The sequence below is a fragment of the Molossus molossus genome, unplaced genomic scaffold (assembly GCF_014108415.1).
Source record: "Molossus molossus isolate mMolMol1 unplaced genomic scaffold, mMolMol1.p scaffold_m16_p_14, whole genome shotgun sequence".
NCBI lineage: Eukaryota > Metazoa > Chordata > Mammalia > Chiroptera > Molossidae > Molossus > Molossus molossus.
In genome coordinates this window covers 18,743,240-18,756,905 of record NW_023425349.1, presented here as the reverse complement: position 1 = coordinate 18,756,905, position 13,666 = coordinate 18,743,240, and the positions used below count along the sequence as shown (strand labels likewise).

Genomic DNA, 13,666 nt, shown 5'->3' with positions numbered 1-13,666 from the left:
CAGGGAGCCGAGTGGGCCTGGTCGCAGCTCCTTTCCCTTAGGAGCTTCTTGGGGTCTGCGGTCTCTGGGGGTGGGGGAATGCCTCACCCAGCCGCTCCACTGTGCTCCCCAACACCCAGCCCCTTCCAGCCCTGAATCTGGCTCAGCAGGTCAGAGCTGTACCGAGGCTTCGATACCGGGGGAGCCCACCGCTCCCTGGAGGAAGGTCTGCTTACCCCCCTTTTACAGATGTGCCCATGGAGGCCTGTGTGCGAGGCCGGTGTGGGGACAGAGAGACCTGCTCCTAGGACAGGGCCCCTTCCGTGTTCTCATCATGGCTGCTCACCCACGGGGCAGAGAGGCACGTCTAGATGGCGGAGGGCAGCCCTGTGGCGGGGAGGGGTCCTGGAGCATGGCAGGGGCAGGCCCATGTGGTGGTCCTGAGAGAGGAGGTGGGGGGGGGTCTGCATCTCTGCACCTCAGCTCCCACCCCCTCCTCCACGGCTACCTGATGGGGCAAGAGGGGGAGGGGAAGACAGGAAACCACAGGGGCTGGCACAGGTCTCACTTCCTGCCTCACCCCCGAAAAGGGGAAGGTCCCACAGCCTCCTCCCAAGTTGGGGTGGGGGCTGGGCAGGATGGCAGGCAGCTCGTTAGGGTGGATGGACTGCTCCCTCCATGCCCCTGCCACACACTTGCACTCACTCAGCATTCAGTCAGGGAGGAGGGAGAGGCTGTGGTCAGTGTCGGAGAAGAAGAAAGGCAGAGTCACGGTCCAGCAAGGATCACGCTCAGGAAACAAACACCAGGGGCTAAGAAGAAATTCTGTGCTACTTTCTTGAGATTCAGAGAGCCCAAGCAACTTCCTGAAGGTCACACAGCCGATCAATAACGGGGCCAGGAATCAAGCCCCGGTGATCTTAACCCAGAGCTCATCTAGAAGGAGAGAGCTTCTGGCGACATCCCTGGGGACCCTGGATTCTAAGATTCAAGGACGTCAAAGCTCATCAACGATGAAGGAGACAGGACCTGAAGACCGCTGGCCAAGTCACAGAGGGAGTGACCTTGTGGTGGAACAAGGAAGGTCTGGGCTCCATGGTCCCCAGGAGGCAGGTCTCAGGAGGAGGAGGAGAGGCCCCTCCGGAAGACTGGGAAGTGTCATCACCAGGGGCCCACACCCCACCCCACCCCAGCCAGGTACCTTGGCGCCCAGGCGCAGCTGGTCGATGGTGTTCTCAGCCTCAGCATACTTGGTGAGGAGCTTGTGGTAGTCCTCCTGCAGGGGAGAGACGGCAGACGGTCACGCACCCAGGCTCCGCGCCGTGAGGCCCCTCACCAGGAACCCTCCTCCAAAAGGGGCTTCTGGGATTTCTCAATGTGAAAAAGCTCAGTGTTGGGATCTGAGAGCCCCTTTCAGGCTCACGTGTAAGGCAAACCCCCATGGCCAAATTCCGGGGTGTCAGAGGCAGCAAGACAACTCAGCCACAGCCCTTCCTCTGTCCCCACAGTGAGTCGGAGGGCCCTGGGCTGCTTCACCTTGACGCCTGACACGACCCCGTCACAGGATGGCAGCTACTCAGGTCCAGCCTCCCTGCCTGTCCGTGGGCTCAGGGCGAGGCCCCCATCTGTCTTCCCCGGCCCCCGCTCGCCCCTGAAGCAGTATGTGCTCAATACGTGTATTTAATGGCTGAATGAATGGTCAAGGGTCCCCTCGGGAGGAAAACAGAGAACTTGAAAATGACAGCTGCATCGACTCAGAGTCACTACTTGCCTTAAACAAAACGGAAGAGCTTCATGAAAACACGTCACTCGTGGGGGTGGGGGTGGGGGAGCAAAAACAAAAACAAATGTCACCAGTCCCCTTGAAGGGTGCCAGGGAAGGGACGTGCTGTTCTGAAAACTGGCCATTAGGACAGAAGCAAGCGTGTCTCCAGTCTTTCCCATGTGAACAAGGCCATGGGAACCAGTCGATGAGGGGAAGTTTTAATTGATCAGAAATGTCCATCAAATACATGCAGACGGAAAGATATGAGGCTACTGCCATGTGTCACCCCAAGCGGAGGCCCGGTCAAGGCGATGGCCATCAGGAGCGCCCACCTCGCAGCCGAGAGGACAGCAGCATCCCCTGAGCAGACCACCCGCGATGTGCTCTTGCCTAAACTCTCCCTGTGTGGTGCTCATGGTCTGGAGGGGGCGGGGAACAGGGGCTGCAACCCGAAAAAGCCTCTAGCTCTAAATGGACAATACGCAGGACAACAGGACAGAGGAAGAGACATCGTGGGGTGTCAGCGGGTCCCGACTGTGGGAGACTCTACGGGACAGAACTGGTTTCCTAACAAAGAAGTTACAAGGAGGAAAGAAATCTGGAAAACAAGAAAGAAAGGAAAGGACAAGAAAGAGAAAAAAAAAGGGAGGGGTGAGAAGCTTGAAAGACAAGACGAGCTGTCTGGACCCTAACGGGAAGCCACTGAAACATACATGCCACTTATGAGACACACTGAGAGATCAGAACCCTGACCGGACAGTGGATAATATTAAGGGACTGGTGTTACCTTTTAGGCATGATGATGGTATTGTGGTTAGGTTTAAGGTAGAATCCTTATCTTTCAATGTCCACACTAAAATATTTTTGAATAAAATGATCTGATGCCTGACATTTGCTTCAAAACTACCCAGTAGGGTGAGTGGGGAAATAGATGAGAATGGTTGCCAGGGGCTGGGTGATGGGTAGAGGGTGCAAGCTGGGTGATGGGGATGAGGGCTGATCTCCATCATTTTCTCTCTTGTATATGTTTCCAGTTTTTTCACAGCAGAAGTTAAAACAAACAGGGACTACCCTTGCAGCATGAGGGCAGTCACTGCTCCTCCTGAGCTAAGGGCTTGGGATGCTCCTCACGGCTCAGGTACAACACTCTCTCCAGCAGCAGGAGGCTCCCGCCCAACCCGAGGCACCCCATCCCCACTGCCCTCCGACCCTCCCAGCCGGGCAGCAGGTGCCTTGGCGACATGCCCATAAAAATGCGTCTGGCTTACCTGGAGCTGATGGACCAGCTTGGTGGCTTGTTCGGGTGTCTGAAATTCTTGGGGTACCCTGGTGACGGGGTGGGAAGGGGGTGGATCCTTTCCCAAGCAGGCTTCTTCATTGCTCAGCAGCACCTCCCGTACGATCTCGGCAGGTGACTTGTAGATCAGTGGTCTGACAGGGTCCTGAGGCTGCTTGCTGCGGCTCCTGGCCTTGGGGGGGCGGTAAGTCTCATCTTTGGGGAACCTCACCCGGGGTCCCACCTTGGAGAAATCAGGCAGCGGGTAGTTCAGCCGCCCCCGGCCGTACTTGGGGGCCTCAGAAGATGAGTGACCAGCCACAGCGGCTCCCTGCCTGGGCGGCCTGTCCGGCCGGGCTGGCCTAGGCGGAGGACTCGGGGGGCTGAGGGCGCCAGTGAATCGCGAAGGGAGCGCCTTAGGTGATGTCCGTGTCCGCTTCCAGGCTCGGTGCCCCAGCGGAGAGCAGGAGACACTGGGCGTTTCTCTCCTCCATCTATCTGCAGGGCACTGGAGGCTCTGGGCTGGGGGCACTGAGGAGTCCTGGAATTCTGCAGGCGTTGCCAGAGCAACGCTTCCTCCAGTCGGGTCATCTGGACTTAGGAGGCGGCGGCCGGGGCTCTGTGGTAAAGTCTCTGCGGGGGCAGCAGGCTGGGGGGCCTCAGTCTCTCCTTCCCAGGTGGAATCAAGGCTGTCACTAGGGTGGTCGAGGCTCACAGTCCCACTGCTCCAGGACCTCGCAGAGCTGAGGTCAACAGTTGGGTTGACCTCAGAATGTTCTGGAAGTTTGTCTCCATTGGTTTGTTTATCAGAGGCCACCCAGCCTGTGGTCTGACCCCATCCCAGAGCCATGGGGCTGGTGCTTCCATGGTCCTTGGAACAGAGACCAGTCTCATACCCCAACCCAGAGGGGCTCTTTCCAGCTTCCTCGGCCTCGTCCTCTCCGAGGGCCTCGTCTGGCTCCTCATCAGTCATGTCCGGTTGAGGGTCCTGCTGGGGGAGCCAGCTGGGCGACAAGCTGGAACTTTCTGGGCTGTCCACATCCTCTGCTTCAAACTCTGGAAAGACAGGTCATTTCCTACACGCCGGGTCTGGACTCACCGTGGAGTGTTACCTGTCATTCCGCCCCTGGGGCTTTCATTTCCTCCTCATGCGGCGACGGCAGGGCTCCCTGGAAGCCCCACCCACACGGCCAAGAGCACACCTGGCCCCCTCCAGCTGTCTGAAAGGTCCCCCACACTCAGAGCCAGTTACCATCCCAGTGCTTCCTGTCTCCGCTAACGGCAACACCATCCCATGCAGCTGCACAAGCCAGAGACCTGGGAGGCATCTTTGTCATGTTGCCCTCCTCAGCCCCACCACGATCCTGTCTGTCACCATCACCTCCTGCGCAGCTGTCAAACTCACCCACTCCTCTGCCATCCAGCACCTCCACCTCTGCCTCAGACAGCCCTTCTCACCCGGAGCACAGCAGTGGCCACCTAATGGTCTCCTCAGTCCTTACCCTCACCCCTCATCTGCAGACTCATCAGTACCTGCTCAGGACAGAGTTGAACCTTTAATAGGGTCCTGAGGTCCCTGCCTCTGGCCGCCATTAGCTCTCCTGGTCTATCTCCCTCTCTCCAGGGTTCCCCTCAGGCTATTGCTGCTCTAGTCAAGCTACATCCTCTCCCACCACAGGGCCTCTGCACATGATGGTCCCTCTGCCAGGGTCCTCTTTCCCTCCCTTGGCCTAGTTAACTCCTATCTGTCCTTCAGGCATTAGCTCAACCTTGACCTCACCAAGGACGTCTTCTCACATCTCCCTAACTAGGTCAAATTCCCCCTTAATAAGTTTCCACAAGACTGAATACCTTTACTTTGAAACACAGCTGCAGTTTTCCACTAATTTATGTGATTGTATCATTAATATCTTCCCTCACTACACTGTGAGTCCCATGAGTAGGAGGATACCCTGTGTTTATTCACTATTGTATTTGCAGAGTAGGTGCTCAGTACTTGTTGATTGAATAGAAAGAAGGAAAGGGAGGGAGGGAGGGAGGACAATAAGTTATGCAAAGCTCCCAGAAAATGCACAGTTGTAATTATTACATAGTAGGTGCTCAAGAAATATCCATGTATCCATTCACCCACCCATCACCCATTCACCCATCTATCCATCTACCTATCCATCCACTCACCCATCCATTACCTACCCACCCATTCATCCATTCATCTATGCATCATCCATGCAGTTGGTGTTTATTGAGCACCTACTCTGTTCTAGATCCTATGTAAGCCTTTGGGATAGAGCCAATGCTTCATGAGACACAGTCTGTATACTGCCAGGTGTAGACTCTGCTCTGGGCAGATGGACCTTTGACATAAACCTTGTATCATTCTCTGCTCCCCTATGCTCCTTCCCTACCCTTGGAATCTCTACATCCTTCAACTCCTTACAACCTCCTTCAGCAAGTTCCCTTTGTGTACAGCAGCGCACGTGAAGTTCAGAGAGCTTCAGCAAAGATCATACAGTGGTTCACAGCAGGCCTGGACCTAAAACCCAGGTCCCAGCCAGGCAGGCAAGTCAGTTCCTGCCACTGGGGTTCATGCAGTGAGATGAAGAGAGTGGGCTTTGGAGCCAGGGAGCCTGGGTTCGATCCTGGCCCCGCTGATCCTTCACAGGGCGCCATGGGCAAATAGCTGACCTCTCTGGCAGTCGTTACTCTGACTAGAAGCTAGTCCCTCCTACCTGGAGGGAAGGAGACAAGTCCCTGGCCTGTGCCTAGCCCTGCACTGGCCACACAGTAAGGGTACAGGACATGGCAGCAGCTGTTACATCATAGCAGGGGGTTACCATGTGACCTCAGGAAGAGATGCCTCTGCCCTTTCTTCCCAGTGCATCCCAGTCACCATCCCCTGAGGCAGAGCTCAAAGATGGCTCCTGAGGGCATGGCTTTGGGCAGATCCGGCATGAGGAACTTTGGTCATGGCACACAAAAATCCACTACCAGCCTAATGGCTCCTCCGCCATCCACAGGGACCTGCCTGATTCACAGAATCCTAAGACAGGGGTGTTTCATTCACACTCTAAGTTCAGTAGACACCAAGCTCTTACTGTTCCCAATGGCGTTATTACCGCCATTTCACAGATGGGGAAACCAAGATTCATTAATTTATTTTTTTTACTTTTTTTTTTGGTACGTGCCCCTAGCAGGAACCAAACCTGGGACTCTCTGGTCCACAGGCCCATGTTCCAACTGCTGAGCTAAACCGGCCAGGGCAGAAAAAACAAGATTTAGAGAGGTGAAGGGACTTGCCAAGCCAGACTAGGAAGTTGATCTAAGTTGGTCTCAACACGAAGGGAACTGTTATTTTAGGAAACAAGGAATACCCAGATTCCCACTGCTAAATGGGATTTTACAAAGTCTTAAAAATGGGCATAACCCCTGGACCGGGCAATTTCAATGACCAAGGTTATTGTCAAATCAAGTGTGCCAAGATGTGCTAATGACATCCATCTCTGCGCTATAGTAGCAAAAACTAGAAACTACCTAAATGCCCAGCAGTAAGAGATTGGACAGCTCCGAATGTCCAGGCCATGAAATTCCTAGTCAGCCGTTAGGAATGACGTGTGGGAAAATATCTGATGAGCTGGAAAAATGCTCATGTCTATTAAGTTACAAAAAGCAGGTTGCCATCCAGCTTGTAAGATACTGTTGCACAGTCACATTGCATTTGGATAAATACATATGGAAAAGAGCTGTCTGAATAGGTCATGATTAGTTTTTCTTCTTTTTGTTTATATTTTCTGATTTTTCTGCAATAAACAGTATTATTTAAGTTATTTAAATCGTTAAACATTTTAAATTATAGACTTCAGAGATTTTGATTAAAATTTTTTCTAAAACTCCCTCCCACTCCCCGCCTCCCGCCAGAAGGCAGGATGTTTGGGGGACACCGGTGTGAGGCTGGGGGAGTCAGGCTCACCTTCTGCAGACCCTCCGGATTCGGAACCCTGGTGCCCCTCAGGCTGCGACTCCGAGTGCCACTCCAGAGGCTGCCGGAGCTGCTGGGCCAGGCAGAAGTCCTGGAGGAGCTCGGGGCTGCTGGCGTTGGGAAAGGGCCCCTCCTCTCCCCAGCTGTGTGGGCCATGCCTAATGGCCGCCTTTTCCTCCTCAGCCCAGGCCCAGCGCCGCCGCTGGGGCACCTTCCCCAGGCCTGGCTCGGCCCAGCGGACCTCTGTCCCCGAGCTGGCCATTGGGCCTGGTCTGCAGTTCACCTGGGCCACTTCATCTTCAGGACACGCAGCTGCCACTACGGGCATCAGAGTCACCGCCAGCTCCTCTCAGCACCAGCCATCCTGCCTGCGGCCTGTCAGGACACAACAGAGGGACAGCATTAATCCCCGAGTCCCCTCCTTTCTGCAGAACAAGCAGTGACCAGCAGGAACTCTGGAATCATACAGCCCTGGTTCAGCTCCTGACTCCATCCCCTTGAAGCTGTGTGACCCTGGGCAAGTCACCTGCTTTCATTTTCTTCACGTGAAACCGGGACAATAATTCCCATCTCCCTCCAGAGTCGTGTAAACTTGCCTGAGATACAGGATAAGGGGCCCAGTGGCCAGCACACTGGCAGCTGTGGGGTGTGTGCCAGCGACTGGTAGCAGGCGCCGGGCACAGGCCAGAGCCTGGGGGTCGGGGGGGCAGGGGTCAAGTGCAGGCCTAGGAAGTCAGGGAAGGTCCCGTTTAGAAGCCACTTCCTCTGGGAACCTTCCTTGACCCACCTCTGGTAAGAATCCAAATCGGGAAAAGAACATTCTAGTACCCGAAATAATTGAAAACAGGTCCTCAAACGAAGACAAGCTCATGCTCTTCCATGCAGCACCGCTCACTGGAGCCCAATGGTGGAAGCAACCCAAACGTCCATCAGCGACGGCTATAAACAATTTGTGATGTGAACAGACAAGGTTACATTAAGCAGCCATAAAAAAGAATGAAGTGCGGATGCGTGTTGCAAGAGGATGAACCTGAACTCCGCTGAAGGAAAGAAGCCAGACAGAAAGGTCACACCGTGTGATCGCAGCGATACGGACTGTCCAGAATAGGTAAATGCACTAGTCTGGAGAGAGAAGGCAGGTCGGGTTAGCAGGGCCTGGGGACAGGGGACTGGGGAGCGACTGCTTCATGGGCACAGGTTTCTTTTGGGAGTGCTGAAGTGTTCTGGACTAGACAGATGTGGTGATGGCCCAACACTGTGAAGATGCCACAAGCCACTGACTTGTTCCCTTTAAAATGGTTAATTTTATGTTATGTGAGTAACACCTCAATTTCTTTTTAAATCCTCACCCGAGGATATTTTTCTATTTATCTTCAGATAGAGTGAGAGGAAGGGAGAGAGAGAAACATTGACGTGAGAGAGACACATTGACTGGTTGCCTCCTGCATGACCCCAACCAGAACCGCAACCGAGGTACATGCCCTTGACCGGAACTGAACCCGAGACTCATTGGTTGGTGGGCCAATGCTCTAACCACTGAGTCAAACCGGCCAGGGCTCACCTCAATGTTTAAAAAAGCATTCCAGCCCTGGCCAGTTTAGCTCAGCAGTTGGAGCATCGGCCTGTGGACCAGCAGAGTGTGGGCAGAGAGGTGGTGGCCAGAGCCAGGAGGGCTTCTCAGGTCCTATTCAGGCCTCTGAAGGCCTCCCAGACCCGAGACAGCACATCAAGGTGTGGAGGTGTGGCTCAGATGTTCCTCTCTGCTCAGGGAGAAGGGACCCAAGAGGGGAGCCTGGCTGCAGAGGGACCCGTGGCAGCGGAAAGAGGGCTCCTGCCCCCCTGCCTCTATTCTCTCCTCCTCCTCTCCCTCTCATCTCCTCTGGCCCCCTTCGTCCCCTGCCCTCCTGCTGTGGCCACCATGCCCCAGGTGCCTCCTCTGTGCCAAGCACCACAGAGTCCAGGAAACAGAGCGGACAGAGCCGCAGGCATGGTGCCATGCACGGGGCAGGGCAGGGCCTCCAGGCTTTGCTCTACCCGGGCAAACTGGGCCCTGGAGAGCAGAGGGCCTTGCTGGAAGCCACACATCAGCCAGGACAAGACTGGGGTGAAAGGTCACCTTGTGCCCCAGGTCAGGGCTCCTCCCTCCACGCAGTGGAGACAACGGGAGTATAAATAGCTTCAGGCCTCCCAGTACAAACAGGTCTGTGTTTGTCCCTGCAGCCTCGTGAGCACTTGGGTCTTGGTCAGAGTCTGATCTGTACAGTTGAGAAAAGTCACAGGCAACTATTTCTGGATAGAAAGCTCCCCAGGGAGCATGCAGCCCCAGAAAGGCTGCAGCCTGCTGCAGGGCCGGGGTAGGGACAGGGCATAACGTTCTCTCCTCTGGCTGCAACCCCTGCTCCTCAGACATGGGTTCAGGGGCTTCAACCTTCCTCTCTCCCCCTGGAGGTCCTCCAGATCACCCTGTGAGGGTCCCCATGATCCCACTCCATATGCTGTACCTTCTCTTGCCAGCCTGGGCCAGAAGCTTTACCTGTATGTTCTCAAACAGGTGAGTGGGTCACAGGAAAACTATTTTTCAGATAAGAAAACTGAAGCTCGACATGGAAGAGTGACTTTAAATATTTTAAAGGAATATTCTAATCCTTTTTCCCATACCCTCGGGGGGGGGGGGGGGGGGCCTATAACCCTGCCATTGGGCCTTAAACTTGAGTGCTCTGAAGAATTCTCCAAGAATGCAGACTCCTAGGTTGACCCAAAGAGAGTAGAACTTGGTGGCCCTGGAGTAGGGCCCAGAAGTCTGCATTTTAACCCCACGCCCCAGACAAGGCCAGCCCTTCAGGCTGACTACACCTTCCCGCTGCTGCTACTACGGCACAGGTGACAGGTGCTAAGAGCGGTTGCTTTCCTATTTCTGCAACATTTGCCCAGGGAAGGGGCTGGGGAGACATGTGGTTTTTTGACTTTTTAACAGGTTTTTTCTAGCCCTGCCACAGAGCAGCCTGGCCAATCACAGAGGCCTCTGGGGCACGAAGAGGAACATCCTGTCTCCAGGGATGACTCAGTCGGCTCAGAAATCTCACTGTGACCAGCGCAGGCCGCACGGAGGCAGCTGCGGTCACTGGCTGGGGTTCTGCGCAGGCGCCCAGGCCCTGAAGGCTGTGAGCCTCTCCTGCGCAGGCCCCTGTCTTCCACGCAAGTCCAGCCCTCGGTGCCACGGAGCTCAGGACCGGCCCGTCGGCTGGTCAATCGACAACACACAGGAGCGCCAACCACACGCCAACCCCGGGCTGGACGAGGACACAGGCTCCTGGGCTGCTAGAGAGAAGCGGGCCGGGCGGCAGGGACCAGGTTGCGGGCCCAGTGGCCGCTGCACGGAGAACCGCTGGGCTGGGCTCCCTCACTGTCAGCGGGAGGAAACGCCACCTGTCCTTGCGACGGCCAGGCAGTAGCGCCCTGGGAGGGCGGGCTGGGGGGTGCCTGAATGAACTTTGGGGTTCCTGGATGTGTCACTGACTTCTGAGGGCAACAGGCTCAGGACTACTGACTCCCTTCTGGAATCCATTTCACTGTAGCAAAGATACACAACAAACTAACTAACTCTTAAAATAACCTATGGCTCCTAGATCCCCTACCGTGTGCCAAGCGCTACCCAAGATACAGGAATACAGAAGTGAGCAGAAGCGTTGCAAAATTTCAAATGAGCCCTGGTCGGTTTGGCTCAGGCCTGCAGACTGAAGGGTCGCAGGTTTGATTCCCAGTCAAGGCCATGTACCTGGGTTGTGGGTTTGATCCCAGGCCCTGGTTGGGGAGGTGCAAGAGGCAACAATCTATGTATCTCTCTCACATTGATGTTTCTCTCTCTCTCTCTCCCTCCCTCCCTTCCACTCTATCTAAAAAATTCAATGGAAAAATATCCTCGAGTGAGGATTAACAACAACAAAATTTCAAATGGAGATGGGTGTGGGGAGAGGGGAGACAATGCAGAAGATTTATTGAAGCAGCATTAAGTTGACAAAGAGGATTTGCGGGGAGGAGAGGGAGGGCCATTCCAGGCAGAAGGAACAGCACAGGTAAAGGCACGGAGGTCTGAAAGTGTGTACAGAACATGACGGACAGCTATGGGCAAGGACCCTGGCATGGCAGCCAGAGGCAGGGTCGTTCCGGTCAGCCTCCATGAAGGCACAGGGCTGCTCCCAAAGGGCAGGGGCTGTGTGAGGCTCCAGCCGTGTGAGCTGGGGGTGGAATCCAGGAAAGCCCCATTAGCATGAACCCTCAAGGGCTGGGCTACAGGGCTCTGGGTCCCTGCCAGCCCCAGAGAAACTAGCCCCACAAGAAAGCACCAGTCACTCCCCCTCCTTCTGTGCATCTCCCCTCTCCGCTGCCCCGCCTCTGCCCCTGTTCTCTCCAGCGTCTACGGGACCCTGTGGTCTCTCTCCAGGTCCTGAAGGGGCCAGCCATCCCCACTCGGTGGCTTCTCTGCCTCCTCAGCCTCCCCCAAAGTGAGGACTCTTCCTTTCATGTCTTCCTCTCCCTGGTTCTCTCTGCCAGGGCAGCCGCACAGCCCGTCCCCCTCCCCATGCCTTCTGAAGCCCCTTCCCATCCAGCCAGGGCTGGCCAGGGTGCCGCCCCAGCTCCCACCCTGAACTTGACATCACCCAGAGGGGCGGCAGCTCTCCGCAGACCTCGCAGCCAGGAAGTGTGGCCTGGGGATTCACACCCAGGGCCTGAGACTCGGAAGCCAAGTCCACCACACTTGGGGGGTGGGGGACAAGAGGAAGGGGAAAGAAGACCTCCTATATCAAGGGGCTAGGCTCCTCCAAAAAGGCTGGGCTGTTGGGGTCAGAACCCCAATCTTGACCTCCCTCTCCGACCAGCGGGCCGGTGGGGAAACACCAGCCACTCCCCACTCCGGATGTACCCCTCCAGCCCCAGCTCTCTGCAGCAGCAGCAGAGCCCTGGAGAACGGGTGAAGACGCCCTAGCTGCTGCAGACTAGTCCCACCAGCCCGGGGAGCTGGGCTGGGTCTCCTGGACCATCCTTGGCTCCTCTCCGCGCCCTGACATGGCAGAAGGGGCCACTGTTTCGTGGGGACCCTCTGTTGCCTCCTGGCCTGCTCCTCACTCATGCATCATGTCTGGGGCCCCTTAGCAGCCGGGGGACAAACTCTCCATGGGCAGATGGGGGCACTCCACGCGCGGAAGGAATCAGCGCTTGTCCAAGTTCACAGAGATCAGAATCAGAGCTTGGACTGGAATCCAGCATCCTGAGACTGGAGGAAATCCCCCTAAAATCCACCCTTGCCTGGGGGGCCGGGCTCCCCTCAGCCGGGAGAGAAGTCATACAGCTGTCGCAGCAGCTGCAACTTCCTGGCTGGGCTGGTCCAGCCTCCCCGGACTGTCCCGGAGGCTGTGACTGGCCTGTCCAGAGGGAAGGCAGCCTCCCCTGCCCTCCTCCGCTCCCTTACCTCTCTCGGGTTTCACCATCCCGCTGGCCCAGGCTCAGAGGACCTGCGTGTGAGGTCTTTGTTCCAAACCTGGGGAGCCCCCTGCCTCCACGGCGCCCTGGCCCGCCTCCAGGCCGCTCTGCCAGCCCGAGCTGCTGCTCACAGACAAGCATCTCTCCCCACCTCTCCCCGCCCCGCTGCGGCTGAGGCCGCCTCGCCTCGCCTAGGCAGGAAGCGCCCAGCCTGATTTCCTACAAGTGTTTGTCAGAAGGAGGGGGTTTGTCTGAGTGCAGAGTGAGAGAGCAGGAGGAACTTAACCCCTTGCAGGCCCTCTGCGGGTCTGTCTGCCCAGGAAAAGGACTCACGGAAACTTCTGACGCCAGGGCTTGGGACCATCACAGTCAAACTATAGACTGGAGAGACTGAAGCCCAGAGAAGGTCAGCAAAGTGGCCAAGGTCACTCAACATGCAGACCTGGAAGGAGGCCTCCAGCCGCTTCTACACTCTAGGAACTTTCTCCATCGCTCCTACCCCAGCGTGTGGCCTTGGCCAAGGCTCCCTCTGTCACTAGGCCTCAATGCCCATCTATCTAATGAAAGCTCAGGCTGGACACTTGCTTGGCATCCTTCCAGCTCTGATTCTCCATCCTGTCTGCCAATATGCAACCAAACAGCTCAGCGAGGCTGCAATGATTCCTGCCATCCCGCCCACTGTTCTTGCCCCAAGCAGGGCCTACAGCTGTAGTGGGATTTTCCAGGCATCATGAAGGTAGGGAACAGCCTGATCAGGTGAATCTCCCCTGCTGTTCCCAGGGCTCATCGGAGGGCAATCGACCTTTCCCCAAGTCCCCCTCCTTCCATTCATTCATTTGACAGTTACTTACAGAGCATATCTTGTGTTCCGGGTGCTTTTCAAGGTGCTGGGAATATGGCAGGGCACAAGACAGGCCACGTGCTGGCTCCACTCTAGTAGAGACACAGACAACACAGACAACACACACGCAGAGAGGTGTGAACCAGACGGAGAGGGTAGGATGGAGCAGTGATCCACACCCCTGGCTGCTTTGGGTAATACTGATGCCTACAGCTCACCCAGGTCGACAGAATCAGTCCGGGGCATCAGAAATCTCAAAGTGTCTCAGGTGACTGGAATGTGTGCCCTTGCAGAGAACCCAGGGTCAGAGAGCAATGGGTCGGGGAGAAGGCCATGGGGAGGGCAGAAAAG

The 13,666-nt window shown here is 56.1% G+C and overlaps 1 protein-coding gene across 2 annotated transcripts in view; it reads right to left on the bottom strand.

Moving 5' to 3' along the window:
• Nucleotides 1–12,599, bottom strand: part of AKNA (AT-hook transcription factor) — a 43,550-nt gene extending 30,951 nt beyond the window's left edge. For both annotated transcript variants that reach the window (XM_036261497.1, XM_036261498.1), the window contains exons 1-4: nucleotides 12,464–12,599; nucleotides 6,988–7,371; nucleotides 3,013–4,076; nucleotides 1,181–1,255 (exon numbers count right to left, since the gene is read on the bottom strand). In XM_036261497.1, the coding sequence (XP_036117390.1) occupies nucleotides 1,181–1,255; nucleotides 3,013–4,076; nucleotides 6,988–7,324 (1,476 nt within the window). In that variant the 5' untranslated portion in view covers nucleotides 7,325–7,371; nucleotides 12,464–12,599. The remainder of the gene's footprint in view (nucleotides 1–1,180; nucleotides 1,256–3,012; nucleotides 4,077–6,987; nucleotides 7,372–12,463) is intronic.
• Between the last annotated feature and the right edge of the window lie 1,067 nt (nucleotides 12,600–13,666).